Source organism: Megalobrama amblycephala, linkage group LG12, assembly GCF_018812025.1.
Source record: "Megalobrama amblycephala isolate DHTTF-2021 linkage group LG12, ASM1881202v1, whole genome shotgun sequence".
Classification (NCBI taxonomy): domain Eukaryota; kingdom Metazoa; phylum Chordata; class Actinopteri; order Cypriniformes; family Xenocyprididae; genus Megalobrama; species Megalobrama amblycephala.
The window spans coordinates 26,973,753-26,996,765 of NC_063055.1; the positions used below are offsets into that span (position 1 = coordinate 26,973,753).

Consider the following 23,013-nt stretch of genomic DNA (forward strand, 5'->3'; position numbering starts at 1 on the left):
AGGTCTTTCCCTCTATGATTTAAGTAGTTACATAAAAAACAACATCTTTTTTTGCAAGTGCCTACTTGAACCCAGATAACTGCTGCTCGGAGCTATATTTGTTGAATATAATTTTTATATTTTTTGGTTTTATTATGACTATGCTTAAAAACAGAACTGTATCTTGATTCATATAATGACATTGTCCAAAATTGACCATTGCTGGACTATGTAATAATGACATCCGGGTGTCATAAGGATGGAGGCGGTTGCTCATAGTTATGTCTGGTGGCTTGGTATTGATGATCTAATTGAATAATTGTCAAAAACCTGTCACTCATACCAGTAGACACAAAAAGCTTCTGGCCTCTCACTATTATACCCTTCAAAATGGCCAGAGTCACCTTGGCAAAGCATACATGTGGACTTTGCTGGTCCAATTGAAGGACACATGTAGTGAAGGACACTCCAAGTGGCCCGAGGTGTGTGTGATGGAATCAATTACACACACCCACCATAAAGGAATCACCTGCTATGTTGTTTCTGCACCGCAGGTTGCGATCTCGCTTGGATATGTTGTAGCCTAATGTTGCCTCTGTGGTTGAAAAAGCACAAAGCAAACTGTGCCAGCAACGTCGAGTGCAAGCTAAAGACAGAACATTTTCAGTGGGTGACAAAGTATTAGTTTGTGATTATTGGAGGTGAAAGAAGTGGACACCTGTGTTGTTTCAGCAAAGACAGACCCTGTATCATACACTGTTGATGTGGGACTTTCAGTTCACTGGAGGCGTCATGTTGATCAGATGCATGTCTAACTGACTGTGACAATGGAGATGAGATTGGACCAGAGGTCATTTATGTTCCTGAGGGAAATCTGACAGATCTTTGTGAACATCTAGTGTCCGAAGAAACATCACTTCCTTTTTTGATCCAATCCAGACTGGGTCAGCACATCCTGTGGATTCATTTCCAAGTGAAACAGTGGAGGTGTTGCACAATCCACACAAAGAAACAAAGAAATACTCTGAACATACCAATAAGTAACCCCAAATACGGTATAGCCCTTAAGGTTTACAGGTGGTATAAGTCGATTCTGTTGTATACATTTTGATAGTCATGGCACTGAGTTTAGTTTAACTGAATAAGCACAACACAATTCATTGAATGATTATACTGCTTAATCACAGTTGTTCTATATTTCTGGTATTATTATTACACAAGTGTATAATTTTATATATATATATATATATATATATATATATATATATATATATATATATATAAGAAAAAAGAGAAGAAGATATAAACCTATTGTTCATGTTAAATGTATGTAACATTGTTACTGAAATGAGTATAACAACACTATGTGGGGAGGAATCATAGACTGTAAAAAAATTATTGACGTAGTGTCCATGACGTCACCCGTAGGTATCTGAAGAACATTTTTGAAGCCTAAAGTGGACTGTCACTATCTTGAGAGCGCATCATCGCGCGTCACTCCCGGACAACTGAAAATGGGCAAAGAGGCGAGACGTGGTTGGAACTGAGGTGCCTGGTTGCTGAAACCACGCGCGCCTAGCTCGACGTGACCAAGTTAGCTCAGGCAAAGGAGCTATCTATCTTAGATACTATCTAAAATATTAAAGGGCACCTATTATGCCCCTTTTTACAAGATTTTAAATAAGTCTCTGATGTCCCCAGAGTGTGTATGTGAAGTTTTAGTTCAAAATATCACACAGGTTTTTTATAACATATTAAAATTGTCAATTTTTGGAAGTGAGCAAAAACATGCCATTTTAGTGGGTGTCCCTTTAAATGCAAATGAGCTGCTGCTCCCAGCCTAAGAGGGCGGAGCTTCAAGAGCTCATTCTTCGGTGTCAGGAGTCAGGATGCACTCATATGTCAGAAACTGTCAGACCTGTTCAGTCCGAACAGATTCGGACAATAATGCCTACAAAGCCAGAGAATATGCTGCATGGAGATAGAACAGGTATAGTTTAGTTTGATTACAATTATAACTTAAGTTGATTTTGATTTTTGATTTTTTCCATTATTATGGAAAATTTTATCCATTATTAGTACAAGCCTTTTATACCGGATCCCGTCCAAATGATGGCCAAAACTTTACTGGTGATTTTATGACATTTATTGTACTTCATACAAAAAATAAAGCGATTTTCAATCAGAAAATCACTGTAAGAGCTGAATAAAACACAGTACAATAAGTGTACATTAAAATATTATCTATACATTCTCTCTCCCTTGCATTATCATCAACATACACAGCAATTACACAGAAACACTCATAACTAACAGTAAACAAATATATACAGACCCTATGCATTTTCGGGGGGTACTTAAAGGCACAATAGGATTTTTGGATTAAAATATCCAAAAACCACTAGAACGGTGTTATATACAGTATTTTGTTGAATGTACTTGCATTATCCCAAATGTTTAAATCCAGAGAAATAAGTAATTTTTAACCAGGACATGGACGTGCCTGACTGTCCGTGCATCGCCTATCAGTGACATATACCTGCATTACCCTCGATTTCTAGTTTTATTTTTTAGAAACCATGGAAACTCCAAAGACGCTTTAATATATTACATGTTTTATTAGACAGATGTGCAACTGTTTGGTTACATTTATAGACAGAAAACAAATTATTCTTATATAGCTCAACACGTTTTGTCTTATTTTTTTGAATCTCGTTTTCTTGATTTTCCGCAAGTACCATGCTTTTACCAGAAAAAACACTATTTTGTCAAGTAGCTAACATCATATAATCAGATGCAGCTTTATTTTTAGTAAAAGTAATAGCCTACAGCATTTTCTCCATCATACAATAGGCTACGTTTTGTGGTAACACTTTACAATAAGGTTCATTAGTTAAACATTAGTTAATGTATTAACTAACATGAAGTATCTATGAGCAATACATTTGTTACTGTATTTACTAATCTTTGTTAACTTTCCTTAGTTAAAGAAAAAAATACAGCTGTTCATCATGTTAATTCACAGTGCATCAGAGGTGTAAAGTACTTGAGTTATTTTACTTGATTACTGTACTTAAGTATTATTTTTGGGTATTTTTACTTTACTTGAGTACATTTAAAAATCAATACTTTTACTTTTACTTGATTACATTTTTTGAGAAAAAAGAGTACTTTTTACTCCTTACAATTTTATTTACAGTCAAAAAGTACTTATTTTTTGGAGATCACTTCATTCTATTTTCCTTTGCTATTACCAAACCAATTGAATTGTGCTGATGACCAGTTTAATTTAAATGTTATTTATTCAATGAGATTCATTTTCACATTCCATGAAATTGGTCAGACATGTTCATTGGTCCTTTGGAAGTGACGTCATGTTGCATCAATTACCACAATGCACAGCACCTTGACCTCAAAGAATATCCACTAACAAGAAGTGACACTCAACAGAACGTTCCATTGCAACACCTGCGCCAGCAGCGGCCTTGCATTTCCGCCATTTTGGGGTGAAGGCGACTTGGCATTCCACTAGTTTCTATGGCAATATCAGCTGCTTTGTTAAAAAAAAAAACTTTTTCACAAAACCTTTTTGCTCTCAGTCAGTTTGGGTTAAAACTCTTTAAAAGATCTAGTATTAGTATTAGACTTATAAACACTGAATTAATACCGACATATGAAATTAAATTATGACATGCATCAGAAAAATTGGGAATGTTGGACAATAAATATATGAATATAACAGCTTGATTTTGCAGTGTTGTCTAATGTCCATTGAAGTAAAAGTGGGAATAATGCAATAACGGACACAGCAACGCATCATGTATTATAAGATCATTATGTTTGTAGCGTGATCCATTAAAATGTACAATATAGCTTATTTTAATTCAGACCTAGATATTATTACTATTACTCCACTAGGTCTGAAATATATTGTTCGCTGTAAATATGATGATCTTAAATGTATTAATTATTAATTTACTATTAATAAATGTGTAAAGTTGCATAAAATGGAAATACTCAATAAAGTAGGCTAACTACGTTACCTCAGATGGATGAATGGTTGGATTCCACAACTAGTAAAATAAAACATATATAAGACAATACAACATTTACTGTAGGATCATACAATTTATTGGTGACTTAATTTAAAAAACTGTTCTACTGTGCTTCTGATTTGGCAGTGAAATTCGCCGATTTTGGGTGCGTAAGATGTGAAGGATTCAATGCTCCAGTTAGTATTTTCACCCCATAATGGCGGCCGCGCTACCGGAGCGCCATCTAATGACTGTTACCTAAAAAGTATCAGAGTGTCATCTCTTGGGTTCTATACTCTTTGTTGACCTGGAAATTATAACAGTCAGTGGAAGAAAATGGAGGAAGTCAAAAATCAGCCACAGAATCAAGAGCACCCATGGCCAACAGTTCATCTGCTTCTTTGAAACAGACAACACATGAAGCCAGCAAATAGTTGGACGGATATCTGGCCTGTGTTTCAGACATCAGTGTTTCAGGCACTGCAGGAGTGATTTTTAGCCCCAAAAGAGCTAGGTTTGACACTCACAATTTTGAAAATCAGCTTCTGCTTAAGTTAAATCCGAGGTTTTGCAACTTTGAGTAGCATGTTGCATACTGGCATTAGGTAGTAGTCTTATAGTTTTATAATTAAATACAATTAAACACAAACAGTTCTAAAGGAGGATAAAACCTTGTATGTGGTTCATTCACTTCATGTTTTTAGAGATTAAAAGCTTAAACAAGAATCTCTAGTTTTCATTCTTGCTGTTACTTTTACTTTTTTAATACTCAAGTACAATTTTAATGTAGTACTTTTTTACTTTTACTCAAGTATGATTCTGGCCAGATACTTTTACTTTTAATTGAGTAAAATTTTCACTCAGTACTTGTACTTTCACTTGAGTAACATTTTTGAGTACTTTTTACACCTCTGCAGTGCATTAACTAATGTTAACAAGATTTTAATAATATATTAGTAAATGTTGAAATTAACATTAACAAAGATTAATAAATGCTGTATAAGTGCAGTTCATTATTAGTTCATGTTAACTAATGTAGTTAACTAATGTTAACTAATGAACCTTATTGTAAAGTGTTACCCATTTTAAAATTATTTGCTGCAAGTTTTATATCCGTTTAACAACTGATGAACTGTAATAAAGTGCATGCTCTTCCTTCATCACTGCCGTATCCAGTATCGCTCCAGAGACTGTAAGCTGGATCACGAACAGTTTTTAGCAAAGTAACTTTTTAGCAAAGTAACAATCCTTGACTAACAACTTTTTAGCAAAAACTGTGTTTTGTATTGTCCCTTTATATTGACATTCATTCACAAAGCAGTTTGGTGTAAAATGATTTGCACAGACAGCAAATTTAGGGGGCGCATTCCCTTCAAAAATAAAACTAATCCACTGCATCCTAAGTGGCTCAGATGCTGGGAGAAGATGAAGACTCATACATCCAAAAACAACACCGGGATTGCTGGATTGTTTGATACATGCTCCGAAACACTGATTCGAAACAAAAGATTCATAAGGCTTCAAAGCTTCATACAGTAGTGTTTTGAGATCACCCATCACTAGATATTGTTGAATAGTCATTATTTTGTTTTTGTTTTTTTGTCAGACAAAAAGTATTCTCGTCGCTTCATGACACTAAGGTTGAAACAGTCACATTAAAGGATTAGTCCACTTTCAAATAAATTTTCCTGATAATTTACTCACCCCCATGTCATCCAAGATGTCCATGTCTTTCTTTCTTCAGTGAACATGTTAATTGTCTTGCTGGCAGGGCAGGCCTCATTGAGCCATCGGATTTTATGAAAAATATCTTAATTTTTGTTCCGAAGATGAACGAATGAGGGTGTGTAATTTATGACAGAATTTTCATTTTTGGGTGAACTAACCCTTTAATGTTTCTGTGCACTAGAGGGCACTCTAGTTCACTTCCTTGTATGTTCTGCCGAAGTAAGCAAGGTGGTGTTTTGGTTATTGGGGGCCCTAAGCAAATCTCCAGGAAGGGGCTTCGTGAACATCCCAGGTCCTCGTCCTGAATACAAGTGACATAGTGAAACCAGAATAAACACAGAGGAACACTACAGAAACATAACACTACATACTGTGAACTCTGAAAGCATCTAAAAGAACTGGGGCCATATTCACAAAACATTTTATCTTACCACTAAGAGTTCTCCTAAATAGCAGTAAAAGTTCTTAGCTAAGAGTTTTCTCTTAAAACCTATTCACAAAGCTGCTGAGACAAACTTTTACTAAGGAATAGACTGAAGTCTTAAGCTAAGAGTAAGGGCGGGGTTGACCTCGTTGCTATGAAGTAAACACACAGTGATTGGCTGATGGGGAGGAGTCATAGAAATATTGTAGAATGAGGTGTCATGTTTCCATATTAAAATAAAGGTTTTAAAATACAAATGTTGCCATATTCAAACAAATATTTTTTAATTAAAATGTTGCCATATTCAAATAAAGGTTTTAAAATGTAGGCTAAGTGTCACTAATTAAACTAATATAGTTAATTGTCCACCTCTTGGATGTCTGCATCGCAAGAGAATGCAAAATGCAAGCGACAAATTATGTTTTATAAACAAAGTTTGGGAGAAACACATTCAAATGGTCTTTCTAATCAGCTCGAGAGGAGGAATACACAGACGAGAGCCGACTCGCTTATAGTTACTTTGACAGTTTTCTGTATCCCTCTGCCACCCCGCTCCTCACTCTCGGAGAACGGGAAGAACTTTGGGTTTGGGCTAAATTCTAAGCTCAGAGCCCTCGATCCCCTTGGACAGCACACCAAATACGCTTATTTTTATTTTTTTTACTCTATTCAATCATTTGTAAGTGTGAACTCATGAAAACCACTGCCACAGGTAATCGGACAATATTTATTTATTTGTTAAAGTTTTTTTTTTTTTTTTTGGCATCTCATCGTAGATTCAAATCTATAAATCAAAATATATTGCATTTATGAAGAAAAAGTTCAGCACCTAAAGCTCTATCGCTATTGCCTCAATCGTGTACAGTGTCTTTGGGTGGATTAGGACGGTTTGTGATTTGGTCTTAGTGACTTAGGAGTCCTCTTGACTACTCCTAACGTTTCATAGATTTAGGAGCTAGTTTTAGCGCTAAAATGTTTTGTGAAATACTCTTAGAGCAAAAATTTAGGACTCCTAAAATTAGGACTGACACGCCCATTATTTTTAAGAGTTTCTCCTAAATCGGCAAGTTAGGAGCTACTTTTAACCTTAAGATGTTTTGTGAATACGGCCCCTGATGTTTGGTGTTTTTTCTACAACCCCGATTTCCAGAAATGTTGGAACGTTTTTTTAAATTTGAATAAAATGAAAACTAAAAAACTTTCAAATCACATAAGCCAATATTTTATTCACAATAGAACATAGATAAAATAAATGTTTAAACTGAGAAATTTTACAATTTTATGCGCAAAATGAGCTTGGTGTTGGAATTTGGTCCCATTCTTGCCCGATATAGGTTTTCAGCTGCTGAAGAGTTGGTGGTGGTCTTTGATGTATTTTTCTCCATAGGTGAAAGATCTGGACTGCAGGCAGGCCAATTCAGCACCCGGACTCAAAGCCGTGCTGTTGTAATAGCTGCAGTATGTGGTTTTGCATTGTCCTGCTGAAATACACAAGGCCTTCCCTGAAATAGACGTCGTCTGGAGGAGAGCATATATTCCTCTAAAACCTTTTTATACCTTTCAGCATTCATAGTGCCTTCCAAAACATGCAAGCTGCCTGTACCATATGCATTTATGCACCACCATACCATCACAGATGCTGGTTTTTGAACTGAAGACTGATGACACACTAGAAGGTCTCCCTCCCCTTTAGCCCAGAGGACACGACATCTGTGATTTCCAACAAGGATGTCAAATTTGGATTCGTCTGACCATAGAACACTTTTCCACTTTGAAACAGTCCATTTTTAAATGAGCCTTGGCCCACAGGACACAATGGCGCTTCTGGACCATGTTCACATATGGCTTCCTTTTTGCATGATAGAGCTTTAGTTGGCATCTGTAGATGGCACGGCGGATTGTGTTTACCGACAGTGGTTTCTGGAAGTATTCCTGGGCCCATTTAGTAATGTCATTGACACAATCATGCCGATGAGTGATGCAGTGTCGTCTGAGGGCCCGGAGACCATGGGCATCCAATAAAGGTCTTTGGCCTTGTCCCTTACACACAGAGATTTCTCCAGTTTATGCACTGTAAATGATGAGATTTGCAAAGCCTTTGCAATTTGACATTGGCTACTTTTACATGCACCCAAATAATCCATTTGTGATCGGATTGACGGCTCAATCGGTTTGAAAAACATTCATGTAAACACCTTAAACGATCCGATTGAGCTTGATCCGAATTAAATTTCGAGTGTATTGGAAGGGGTGGTTTATTCCTTTTCTAATCCGATCCAACAGCAAAAAATGACCATGTAAACGCTTGAATCCGACTACTTTCTCAATCGTACTCAGAAGTCTCTGAGGCACATGCGCAGTGCAATGTTGACACGCATTATGCAGTGCGCAAATTCACATTCACGTCTTTAGTTGTAAAGATGTATGCCAAACCATTTTAAAACAATAAGGAAAGTGAAAGTAAAAAGTGTCGGAGCTGTCTGACGCTGCATTAACAGAGCATATTCTCTCAGAGACGAATTTCAACATAATATGCTGATAACGGTATATAACTGTCTTAATTTATTCCATTACTTCTCTTGTGGCTGTACATATAAGCTAGTGAAACAAATGAGAATAATAGTATTTCGTGTTAAACAGGCTGTTTTTTTTTTTTTTTTAAGTTGGTGCTTGAAGTAAGTCAAGTGTGCTATTAGTATTTCTAGTACGTATGATTTATAAAGAAAACAGATATAGGCCTATTCCTAATTCTGAGTATCTGAATTTTTGTGTAGGCTATTCCACTGGTAGTGTAGCTACATAGGAATGTACTTGAAATCTACTTCACACTTTCTTTGCCATTGACTGAATTTTCAGGCCATATGGTAGGGGCGCTGTTATTCCAGTATACTTGTAGTACAGATGCAGAAACGTAGCTGTGAACTAATTGTGTACTTAAAGTTTACTACTTTTACAATTTTCATACTTAAATTGGGCCAATTTAGTCCCAGACGGTATTAAAATAAAATAGTACACTTACAAGTTAAACTTACAAGTTACAAGTTATACTTACTACATAAAGTATACTTAAAAATATACTTGAACATTACTTTAGTATACTTGATACTTGAAGTATACTTCTTTTTCATAAGAGTGAGCTCATTTAGTGGATAAAAGTGTAAAATTTCTCCGTTTAAACATTATCTACGTTCTATTGTGAATAAAATAGTAGATCATGTGATTTGAAAGTCTTTTAGTTTTTATTTTATTCAAATAAAAAAAAAAAACGTCCCAACATTTCTGAAATTCGGGTTGTAATTGAGCATTAGATTAAATGAACTGGGCTGTACAGAACATTTACCAGAAGCACGACTCTTCTTCCTCCATATGATGATTGCAGGTATGATGAGAACAGCCACACACAGTAACACCAGCACACTGATAACTACAGACAGACTGAAGGATCCTGGGTCAGATTCAGCCACATCTGAAACTGGGGTGGGATACAGTGAGATAAACAACAGGAAAATAAATTTGTAAGATACAGACATTTATTGGAATTATTTACATTTAAGTTAGTGAAAAATGTTATTCTATTGTAATCTAGTATTGTTGCTTTCTCTGAAAGATGCTGTACACTGTAAAAAATTACTGTGATTTTAACAGTAAAAGACTGTAAAAATGCTGCGGTGAAAAACTGTTAATTGGTTTACAGAAAGTTTCCGTACTATATACGGTGAATAACTGTAATAGATCTAACGGTACATTTAATGTAATTTTACGGTAAAATACCGTTAAATTCACAGTTTTTGAAAGTGAAAAATAACAATTCATTGTAAAATTTACAGTGAAAAACCGTAAATTGACATTCCCACAATTCCCTGCGTGACACTTCACATTTGATATATTTTTGTTGAAATAACTCTGTTTCTTCTTAGTTTTTCTCATTTTTTTCTAATCAGTTATGTACATTAGGGTTTTATGTTACATCTAATGTTGTTAAATTAATGTTTATTGCATTTTTAAAATTTCATGCATGTTACCATGATGGTGTTTAGTGTGTGTGTGAATGACACTGTGTGCACCTTCTATATATTAGTATTGTGCTTCTCAGCTTGTGGAAAAGCTGCTTGTGATGAACTTTGATTCATCATGTGACTCTCATCACCACTGTGTTTGGTGACTGTCAGTGTATTATAAAGGTACAAAACAGATATTAGTACTTCATTAGGTTGGTAAATTAACATTATATCAGTTAATGAAATACGTTATTTTACCGTAAATTTTACTGAGATTTTTTTTACAGTGTGTAACAATGATGTTAATATTACTGAAATCCAATGTTAAATATACATATTTAAAATGTAAAATTCACATGTAACTCCGTAAGTATGTTTACGGTTTGATGTCATTTTTACAGTATTGTTCTGGTAACCACAGCTGCCGGTATTTTTCCGTAGAAACAACGGGATTTTTTTTACAGTGTACACAAAATGTCATTGTCTTTTGCTCAGTGGCAATCAAGTATCTTGAATCTAATGTTCTAATGTTCTAATGTCTAATGTTATTCATTAGTTTTGTTTGTTCATGTGATTGTCAGTTTTTCAATACCAAACGTAATGTCCAGTTTGTTGTCCAGATTGAGGTGCTTCATTGTGCAGCTGTATTTGTGTCTTTTACGTAGTTCTTCTGTGCTGATCACCAAACTCTTCCTCATCTGGTAAGTTCTGTCTCCATTGGGCAGAATCTCTCCTCCTGTGATCTGATCATCATCCACAGGCTGATCATCTCTGAACAGAGTCAGGTTAATGTGACGGGGGTAAAAACCAGTGGCCAGACAACTCATCTGAAGCCCTTGAGAGTCTGGGAGTGTCTTCTTCATGATTCTGACTCTGGGTTTCACTACAGTGAAGGATTAGAAGACTTACTGTTGTTAAACTGTTGCATCAGTTATTTATTTATGGTTCTCATGATTCACAAAACAATTAGAGGCACATGCATTTTTTGTCAGCACAGCTGTTTGGGTCATATTTGTTGATTATATATTTTTTTCTATCTTCATACTTAAGTTGATCAATAAGATTCTCTCACCTTTTCTCATCACATTGTTCTTTTCCATATTCAGGTACCGCCGCAAAACTTTAATGCAAATAGGATGAAAAACATTTTCATATATAAACTTTAGTTTAAGCTGTTTCACTTGGTTCCATGGTATCCATGTCTTTTTCATCTGGATATCGTTTTTTTCCAGGTCATATGTGAACTCCATTATATTTTGACCATCTAAGGCATCCCAGAAATGAAGTGGACCTGGTTTATCATCATTCAATAGTTCACATCCAGCAAGTCTCTGAAGAACATGTACACCTTTAAATAAAGAAAAAATGTATGTTTTAATTTAATATAATATAATATAATATAATATAATATATAAAATGTAGTGAACTGAAAATAAAAATACTAGACTTTATGATTACCATCTTACATTAAAAGCTTTAATAAAATAATAAAAACACAGAAGCTACATCTGTTATTACATGATTTGTGTTTTAATAGTGATTTGTAGGCTATAATTCTCACCATCTGTGATATTTAAGTGTTTCTTAACAGAATCAGTTTTCATTTCATTATACATGTCTTGAAATAAAACACCAGCATCACTTTGCTCTTCATCATAGTATTTTGAATCACTGTGAGAGCGATAGACAGCTTTCCATGTGGTTGAGTCATAATATCCTATTTGCAGATCATCCAGCATCACTACAACACTGAACTCAGGAAATGGTGTCTGTCCAACTATATATGTTACCAATGCCATCAGTGAGTGAGAACCTGTGGATACACAAGGATGAGAAAATAATATTAGTACAGTGTCAAATTGAACCATAACATATAACATTCCAGACGTATCCACCTCTGGCATTATAAATGAATATACATATGATAAATATTACATCACATATTTATAAATTGCAAAGCTAATCAGATAAGTTGTCATCCATTAAAATATACGAGAAGTAGGTCCACCTGTTAAGAACCGTGTACTGAATCATGTACTTGATGTGAAACAATGAAACAGAGATCAATCAAAATCAGAAATCAAGAGATTGAGAGAAAAGATTTGGATGGTTGTTGCAGCATTTTCAACCATGCTGAAAAAGGTGAAATAATATAAACAGTAAATAACAGGCAATGTTGATGCAGAGACCAGCTAATTTGAGTCCAGGCCTGAGACTGAAGTAGGTTTACAAGACCATGATACACTGTTAACTATATTTGTACAATTTTACAATTAACATAAAAACATGAACAGATATTTCACACATATATACAGTTGTTCACCAAACAGACACATTATCTATAATGTCTTTCGTTGCCGACCAGAGAGAAGAACGGGATATGCGAAGAGATCTGCGGCGGCCTGGCCGAATCTCTGCCACACCATGAGCATAACTTGAGAGTGGGGTCTCCACTCCCCGTACAGAGGATTCCCTCTGGACAGTAAATCTGCTCCCTGTTCATTATTGCTGGAACATGCGTAGCGCGTAATGACAGGAGGGTCCTGCTGCTCCACATAATCAGGTCTTTCGCTAACAAGTGAAGCTTGTGAGAATGCACTCCTCCCTGTCGATTTATGTAGGCTATCACCATTGTATTGTCTGTCCTGACCAATACATGATGATTCTTGAGAAAAAGCACAAAATGTCTCAGAGCTAGTAACACTGTCAGTAGTTCTAGAAAATGTATGTGCTTCTCTCTCAGGGCAGGAGACCAAACTCCCCTCACTGTTCTGCCCTCGAACACCGCCCCCCAACCCGTGAGAAATGCATCTGTTGTCACCACTTTCCTCAATACAACAGGACCCAGAGGACATCCTGTCCTGAGAAAAGACGGGGCTCTCCAATGACAGAGAACGCTCATGCATTCTGGTGAGACGCACACTCTGTGGCTGAGACGGCTCATGGGGCGAATGCCCTGTGACACTGTCCAGTTCTGAAAATCCCTCATTAGCAGCAGTCCCAGGGGAACCACTGACACTGTTGAGGCCATCAGACCCAGTAGTCGAAGACAAATTCTGAAAGAGACTAAACTCCCTCGTTGAAAGAGGAAGAGGCAGCTGAGAAATGTCTTGATGCGTTCCTCTGATAGAAACGCTCGAAACATAAGTACACACAACACAAGTAGACTATTTCCTGCGAAGGAATTAGACAACTCTTCGTCTGGTTTATCTTGAAACCTAATCTTTCCAGATGCGTCACTAGTGTGTGTGTATCGCTCTCTGCTTGCCGCTGGGACAATGCACAGATGAGCAGATCATCCAGATATGATAAAACTCTGATTCCTCCGTTCCTTAACGGTGTCAGAGCCGCTTCCACACATTTGGTGAACACCCTGGGTGCTAAAGCAAGGCCAAAGGGGATCTTCATATACTCGTATGCTGTTCCCTGACAAGCGAACCTCAGATATTTCCTATGAGCAGGAAAAATATCTATGTGAAAATATGCATCCTGGAGGTCCACTGAGGTGAACCAATCCCCTTGACGAATACTTTGACACAAAGTTCTGAGCGAAAACATTTTGAATTTGTATTTTCTGAGGTGTTTGTCGAGGACCCGTAAATCTAAAATGGGACGGAGACCTCCCCCTCGTTTGGGAATCACAAAATAATGGGAGTAGAAGCCCATCTGGCTTTCCTCTGTTGGAATCACTCTTATCACTCCTTTTCTCATTAAAGAGGATATTTCTTCCTCTAAAACCTGAGCTGCTTCCCCTTGAGCCACTGAAATTACCACTCCATTGAACACAGGAGGTTTGACAGCGAATTGAAGTCTGTATCCTCTGTCTATCACGGTTAAAACCCAGGGATGAACTGCGCATTCCCGGCTTTGCTCACTAGCAGTACTGTGGCACACTCTAGTGGTGAAAGGGGGGGAATAACGCTCCATTGAAGGAGTTATATTTATAATTTTTTGTGATTGTTTTAATCTTTTGTGATATTCCACTCTGCGCCCTTAGCCCTTGGCCTAGATGCGACAGAGAAAACTTTATTTTTGATGGGATGCATGTGCACTTTTCTCTTTCCTCCCTCAGAACAAACCTCGTAAGTGGGGGGAGCCAGAGGAACATGGGCCATTTTCCCGCGAACAATGGACTTTGAACTGACCACACAAACACATTGCACATTTAAATTTCTTCTCCGTTTCCCCGTGGGAGGGAGAAAGGAATCGTTTTGAAGGGATAGGACAAAGAAACCCTGAGTGCTGTCTCCAAGCCCTTCTTGTTGCCAAACTGATGTCTCAGGTCAACTGCCTCTTTTTGTTCCCCTGAGGGGTGGCCGACCGGTGTTTCGAACGACTGCTTCGGTTTCACGAAACCAGGCTTTGACTGAGGGCCCGCACTTCCCGGCTGTTGTGGTGGAGCAGGATGGGAAGGTTGATATTCAGAATGACCTCCTCTACCTGAAGGCCTGAAATTCGGACGGTTCGGGTGATAAGGGCGAGCTGCCGGCTTTCTGGGGAGACAGACCTCGAATGCTTCTCCCTCTTTTTTCTGCAGGTCACATTGCTGATGTATAGCTGTTACCGTCGCTCCGAACATGGCCTTTGGATCGATAGGGGCATCCAAAAACTCCACACTTTCTTTGTCAGAGAGGCCTAACAAACCCAGCCATAGCGATCTCTCTTCCACAACCGCTAAGCCCATACTGCCCATACATACAAATCTGCAATGACGCATATCTCCTCCCAGAACGCTGGGTTGGGAGAACTGGAGTCCAGCTGACGCCCCATCTCCTCTAATAACTCTGCTTGATAGGCCGTAAGGAGGAATGTCGCGTTCAAAGCATGGATGGCCAGTGCAGAAGATCTTCTGAAAAACAGAGGCGGCGAAGCGCTCTGTTTTCCCTGGCAGCGAGGCCCCGGCTGAAGAGAGCGCTGCCCTGCGACTCGGAGCAAATGATTCACCACAGATGATTCTACAGGGGGAGGATCTGCCATCCCCAAATCCTCCATTCCCTGAACATCTAGCCTTGAGAAGCCCTTAACAGGAACTCAGTGGGAAAAAGGCTTATCCCAAAACCTTTTCATTTCAGCCAAACAAACAGGGATGGCTGGAATAAACTACTTTGCTGGAGGGAGACGTGACGGAAGTCTCTTTCCGTCATACAGGTCTCTTTCAGCTCCTTGACCTGCTGGTTGGGATGGCCAGTTGATCGACAGTCTAGCCGCAGCCCTGCGACAGACCTCGAGAAGATCTATATCCGTCAGCACAGGGGAGGGTGAGCTCTCATCCTGCTCACTCAGCGGACGCGACTGCATCGGGGGAAGAATAGCATCTTCATCATCGTCATCCTCGTCCTCGAGGATGGACGACAATACTTCGTCATCGTCATCTTCCTCTTCCGCTAACGGATCTTCAAACAGCTAGGGGAAGGACGGGTGACACCTTCTCCATCATCTCACCCCAGGAGCTGGAGGCCTGTGGACAATCCATCGGTTCCTCTGTGGGTTGAGCAGAGAGGCATGGGTCCGATTTCCAAGCTACTGCAATGCGAAGCCTTCGCTCCCGGGGTTTAACCGAGAACGTCGCGCAGTGGGGACAGCCCTCGGGGTTGGACAGCACTGCCTGAGCGTGTTTAGCAGAGCCCGATCACACGAAAATGCGTATAAATCGTACAAGTGTGTAATCTCGTAGAATATATACGGCAAAATGAGTTTTGGCGTGCTTATGGTACACAGTTTTTCGCGTGCATATGATACGCACTTTATGGCGTATTATACGTACGAAACCCCCACCCCCATCATACCCAAGAGCGTGTCATATACACGCCATAAAGTGCGTATCATATGCACGCGAAATACTGCGTACCATAAGCACGCCAAAACTCATTTTGGCGTATATATTCTACGAGATTACACACTCGTACTATTGATACACATTCTCATGTGATCGTGTTGGTTTAGCACCCAAGCAGGAGATGCAGAGACCATGTGAATCCTTCGCAGAAATCCACATTCCGCACGCACATGGATGAGGAGGACGGCCTTTTCCTCCGGGGCTCTCCGGCTCTTTTTGCATTGCTGTGTCTGTTATCCCATAATTCCCACTTGTGGACACAGTGGCTGTGTTTTTTTGTTTACATAGTCTTGCTTTAACGGACAACACTGCAAAGACATTTTACTGTTATATATTTATTGTCCTACATTAAAATTTTCTGATGCATGACCTTAATTTAATTTCATATGTTGGTATTAATTAAGTGTTTATAATGCTAATACTTGAACTTCAAATAATTTCAACCCAAACTGACATGGTTTCTAAAGAGCAAATATTTTGTGGAGAAAAAAAAAGTGGAAGACTTAAACAAAATCTGTAGTCTATAATAAACCGTTAAATGGATTTGATGATCTCTAGTCTAGTTTTTGTATATTATTCTGTGTTGTCATCATTCAGGTTTTCAGCTAATTTCAGCTTTAATGTTTTTTTTTTTTTAACAAAGCAGCTGATATTGCCAAAGAAAACTAGTGGATTGCCGAGTCGCTTTTACCCCAAAATGGCGGAAACGCAGGGCTGCTGCTGGGTATGAGAAGCCATTCAAGACTTATTTCAAACGTTACTCGTACACACACTATCAAAGCATTCACACACACTATCAAACCCTATCTCATACATTACTATAACATCTCTCACTCACTATCAAAACATTCACACACACTACCAAACTCAATCGCACACGCACTACCAAACTATGGCGCGGACTCCGTGCCAAAATCAAGCATCCAAACAACCGACCGATCGATCGAACGTCAAACCAAACGTCTATCCGAACATCTTGTATTTTGAGCAACTAACTGAGCGGGTGACCCACGTGACGATCTGACGTGTCGCCAGCATCTTGGCATCAAATTAGTTTTTTTTCAACTGCTTATACACAAAATCCTTTTTTTTTTAATTACAGTTTTTTTCAATTGCTAACATACTTTTGTCCAATCTGTAGTCACATTTTCAAAACTCTAAACACATTTAGCAGAACATCCGTCTGTTGTGACCATACCATTAACACAATTCATGTCGTTTTCACACAAAATGCAGTCAATTAACACGTTTCTAAAATGCTTACATTTTCATTTCATGTAAGCTTACCCCATACCAAAATCATGGATCTTTCTCATCTTATTTGCAAATACTTAAACAAAGCAAGTCAGAAATGAAGACCTAATGTTCCAATCTTTAAATATAGGATAAAACTTATACTTTTACAACAACAGCAGTACTGGAAAAGTACTGGAAAATAAATATAAAACAAATACTGAAAGAATTGATAAGCATTTTAAATTAGCAGCTCACTTAAATATTTAGAAATAGCAGATTCCAATCTCAGTTGGAGGCATAGTCAGGTGTTGAATTTATTTTCATTACATGGACACACAGTAAAATAGGATTCTTCGATTTGTTCAGTGTGTATGAAGAAAACACAGAGGAGCAGAGAGAAAATAATATCTGGGTAAGGGAGAGGAATAGATGAAGGAGGAGAGGAGAAGTTGGATCAGGAGAAGGGAGAAGAAGAGGTAGAGGAGAGGAGGAAGAATGTGTGCTGGACTGTGCATCTCTATGGTTTTTCCCCCTTACACATGTAGAACCTATGAAAGCTTATTTCTGCCATGCATAAAAAATAAAAAAAAGATTGTAACTTTTTATCTCACAATTCTGACTTTTTTTCTCTCAATTCATAGTTTATATCTCACAATTCTGAGAAAAAAAAAGTCAGGATTGTGAGGCGTAGACTCACAATTGCAAAATAAAAAATATTTTTGATAAAAAGTCACAATAACCTTCTATGCTTTTTTTATTCTGTGGAGGAAAAAAGCTTTCATAATAACCAAAGATTAAACCACATTTAAGGGGTTACTCTTCTGGTGAAAGTTTTCAGACAGCTTTCAAAATGACCACCAGACAGTGTGAACACATGAATACCCATATCTCAGTGTGCAATGGTCTGATTTTCTTGGAATTACAGGAGGTATGTAGTAACAAACACATCAATTGGTTAAGACATCAAGTTGGATAATACATTATTTTTTCTTTTTATAATTGGAGCTCAAAGATGGTAGTGTGCTTAATGGGTACTTGAGCTTAATAGGTACCCTATTTATTTCTTTACCCTAAAACTGGCAACGTATCCTGTGGGATACAAACATTTGAGAGAAAGTGGTGAGAGTCAGGGAAAGTTTAGGTCTCATTTCTTGGTTTCATGTTGAAAGGGTGTTTGTTGTGAATATTTAGATATATTGACTTTGTTCATAAATTTTTTGTTTAGCTCATGGGCAGCATTTAAAAACAACATGACCCCCTGTAGTGGGAAATCTACTCACCTTCTGATAAAACTTTATAAATTTCACATATTTACAATATTTGAAGGGGACTTACATGTTTAAAAAGTTTAGTGTTAGCTTATTACATTTATGTTGAAATAAATTAAATAAATTTAATTTGTACATTTTTTATAATCTTCCTATAAATGTTTGTATCCCACATACGTCGCCAGTTTAGGGGTATAAATCAGCTGAAAACAACATTATAGCCAGATTTTTTTAAAACATTTATTCTCTCATAACTTAAAGCAAACATTCTTTGTAAAATTATGTTGTACAATAAGAATAAGGCCTATTAATGAATATATTAGCCAACTTTATCATATTTAATATGCACATTTCTAGGGTCTATAATTTATCAATATCGCCATAACTTTGCTGAAAAACCTGTCATACACAATCTACTTCATGACTTCTGTCCTCTGATTGGTAGTTCATAATTTTTTTTCAAGTAACCTCTTTTTTTACTCATAAATCTAAGCAATAATAAGCAATTTTTTTTGCAAATCAATGATAATTGAGAAATGGACAAATAAATGTGCGCCAAAAGCCTGTTGTGTCATATTTGACATTTACATTAACATGTACAAATGGAAAAAAAGTAGTCTTTTAGTATTGTAAATAGTAATTTTTAACATTAAAAATGGTGTATGAATATGAATAATCAAATTGCTTCAGTACAGTAATTTTTTCTCTTACATTTACTTTATAAGTATGAACTATCAATCCGAGTACAGAAGGCATGAAGGAGATTGTGTATGACAGGGTTTTCAGCAAAGTTTTGTTCATATTGATCATTTATTTGCCATAGAATTTTAAGTATTAAATATGATACAATAGACAGATATATTAATAAATAGGCATTATACTTATTGTTCAACAGAATTTTACGAAGAATGTTTGCTTTAAGTTATGAGAGAATAAATGTTTTAAAAATCTGGCTTACCAATTTGCATTGCCAAACAAGCATTATTTTTTCAATTAATTTATACAGCCAAAGGGGTGATGTATCCTGGAGATACAAATATAAAAATAAACAAATGATAGTCTTTTTTTTTAAAGAAATCATGAAAATGTATTATTTATGTCCTAATTTGATGGAAAATAGCAATAAATTAATTTTCTGATTTCTCTTTGCTCTTTTTAGGGCTAGAATGAAATTTATCTGTGTTGCATTAACTTAAATGAGTTTTCAATATAAATGTATTCGGAAATATTGTTTATCACTTATTCATAAATTTTGTTTATCACTTATTGTTTATCAGAATATGTCACAAAGAATGTTTATTATGAGTTATTAGAGAATAAAATGTTTTGAAATTGTTTAAAATGTTGTAAAAGGCATTGCCAAACAAGAATTCGGTTTTCAGTCAATTTATACCCCTAAATAGGCAACGTATCCTGTGGGATACAAACATTAAAATCTAAATTAAAAGTCATATTTTGAAAAAAATGATCAAGTTGTATTATTTGTGTCCCAATAAGATGGAAAATATAAATAAATAAATTTTCTGATGTCTCTTTAGGGTCTTGCCATTTTTAGGGTTAATATAGTAGCCTAAATACACTCTTTCATACCAGACCTGCTAAGAGCGGACCACGAACAAGCGATCGATGTGGTTTGGTGGTCGGGCACTTTAAAAAGCAGGCTATCACCTACCACATGATATGTTGCACAACTTTTAAATACCATCTCGCTTCTGTTACACTAGGGGCGATTTCTCGTTTTGGAAATATTACTTAAAGCTATATAGCCTACATATAGCCTATAATATATATATATATATATATATATATATATATATATATATATATATATATACACATACACACACACACACACACACACACATATATATATATATATATATATATATATATATATATATATATATATATATATATATATATATATATGTGTGTGTGTGTGTGTGTGTAAAATTCATCTATTTAAATAGAATTCATTACAAATATTTCCAGGCATTTCTCTTTATTTCCCTACAGCTTGCTTTAAAAGAACTGTCTCTTGTTTAGTAAAGTTTTTTTTTATTATTAGGCCTATTGCATTTGCAGTCTTCTTCAACAGCGTGCAATTTGTAGCATATTACTGCTGGATGGTATGAGGAAAAGACGGGAACAGGAAGCTGACCTGTGGCTGTGCATCTCTAAGGAGCACCACAATACTACCCTCCCTCCTAAAGCAGGGTGTGGATGAAGGTCCGTAGTAATTGATTCACTGAGTTCCTTCAGTGTATTTAATAAATGCGTTGTTTCAGTTTTACTCCAGTTTAATTTTGCCGCCGACATTTTGCATTCTGACGACCCCTGACCGCTTGACGTGATGACGTAGACGCAAAGTAATCAGTTTAACTCGTTTTTTTTTTGTTTTTTTTTAATTGTTCTTTAATTGTTCTGAACATGGAATACAAGAACTCGTAGAGGTAACAGCATAGTATAAACTTAAATAGGCTACACTAATAGTCAGCATCAAATCTTCAGGGAATCCACAATAGGCTATAATTGAGGCAAGAAAAAAAATACAAACAAACAAATAAATAAATAAATAAAATTAAAGCACAAGAAATTTGGACATGTCCAATGATAGGCCTATAGCCAGAACCGGCTTGAAATGGAACAGGTAAAAAATAAATGTTCTAGAGATTCATCAGAAACATCACAAAAGGCACACCCCGCCTTGTCAAATTTAAATCGCTTATGAAGAAAATTGGAGACTGGATAAATTTTGTGACATATTTTAAAATGTGTTTCTTTGACCCTATGCGGAATTGGCCATTTAACATAGGCCTACTTAGAAAATGCCTTTCCCAACATTTCAGAAAGGTCTATCACATAGTTTTTATTATAATCATGGAACAATTTGGATTTTAAGAAAAGCATCCGTGGCAGCCTTATTATTAAAATTTTTATCTAGTAATTTATAACGGCCAATTAATCAATTCGGCAATGCATGAGTGATTCGAGTAGCCTAAGTCAAAGTATTCTGGATTAGGTGGATCAAGGCTAAAGCAATAGCTTTACAAATTCTTTTATACTCTATGAGTACAGATTATATTAGATCGTTCCACAAAGCTGTTATGAGTCAGTAAAACATCTTTACAATCCACAAGTCAGTCACAAAGACAATTCCTTTATCAAACCAATCAACTTTAAATACTGATTTTCTGTTTACATGTATTGCTGTATTATTCCACAGAACCAAACCGTGTGGAGTAAAGTTGTGTGAATATAATTTTCCAAAACAAAAGTATTTGACTATGAAATTTAGACAACGCAAGTAGAGTCTCATTAATATCGAAATCACATCTTAACAAAAACCACCAAGCTTTAGCCCTAGGTAGGCCTATGTGAAACCACACAGAGCTGGAGCAAGCAAAAAAAGTTCTTAACCAGTTTATTCTGAATGATCCTATCAAGGCTTCAAAATCCAAGGCTTTTAAACCGCCATTTTTATATTCTTTAACTAAATGGGCCCTTTTTAAATAATGCGTTTTATTCCTCCATAAAAACTGAAATAAAACTGAGTTGGCCTTCCAAATACTGTTCGAAATAAACAAAGAGTGACATGGATATATTAACTTCGACACACCTTCAGCTTTAGATAAGATAACTCTTCAAAGTCATCAGAAAATGTTTTGATTAATTTTAGTGCAATATCAACTATACTTTTATCTTTTAAAAAGATCGTCTGCAAATTGGCTAATCTTGGTTTAATTCGTTTACATGGCAGACTTTTTATTTTGTTCGGTTTATAGAAAGATTTATCCCACCTCTCTCAAACCGATTACAGTTTCATTCGGTTTGGGCATTTTTATTCCTATTGAGGTGTTTATATGCAGCATTTTCATTCGGATTGGACTTTTAAACCGATTACAATGCTTCATGTAAACGCACAGAAAATAGCTTACTTCCGCGTTGCAAGATGAGGTCGTTAACTTACCTGCATTGACGACTGTCAAGCATGACAGCAGATACGCAAGCTTGAGCATTCTCTAAATTAATGAATCCAGTTGTTATGGATCTCTGTAAAACAATTATGCACGTGCCGTGTCCCTTCTTAACACCGATGCAAAATCGGTCTTCAGACACACAGGTGATGTGTTGCCTGGTCGTGATCGTCTATTGTAACTTAGCTGGCATTAAAAGTTAAAAGAAAGACAGTGGCATTTTCTTCCTCCTGTGTTACGATGTATTTTACCTGGTCCTCTTTCGTTTTCTCTTGTTCTATTTTACTTTCACTTCTGTGTGGATACCTGGCGCATGAGTCTGCTGTAATGAAGTTGTGAATATGATTCATGAACCTTAGAGTTGTGTCACATAACTCGCGTCGGTTGCGCTTGGGTCGGAGTGTTGGAGAAGCGCAACGCATTGTTATTAACAAGCTACTGGAGATGGAGAATGCGGACATTGTACTGTAGTAGCCTAGATAGTTTTATTTGTTTTATCAAAACAATTGAGATAAACTTAACTGTTAACAGGA

General features: G+C 36.7%; 1 protein-coding gene across 2 annotated transcripts; it reads right to left on the bottom strand.

Annotated features, from left to right (window-relative positions):
- Window positions 1-5,785: 5,785 nt before the first annotated feature.
- On the bottom strand, window positions 5,786-22,809 carry LOC125279229 (class I histocompatibility antigen, Gogo-OKO alpha chain-like). 2 transcript variants are annotated; one of them, XM_048208678.1, is made up of 6 exons: window positions 22,474-22,809; window positions 11,725-11,976; window positions 11,236-11,511; window positions 10,756-11,046; window positions 9,506-9,631; window positions 5,786-6,042 (listed from the first exon to the last, which is right to left on the bottom strand). In XM_048208678.1, exons 1-6 carry the CDS (start codon window positions 22,520-22,522, stop codon window positions 5,936-5,938), a joined length of 1,101 nt encoding a protein of 366 aa, XP_048064635.1. In that variant the 5' UTR covers window positions 22,523-22,809; the 3' UTR covers window positions 5,786-5,935. The 2 variants fall into 2 exon arrangements, with proteins under 2 accessions (XP_048064635.1, XP_048064634.1); XM_048208677.1 differs by having other exon boundaries at window positions 9,506-9,637.
- Window positions 22,810-23,013: the final 204 nt, after the last annotated feature.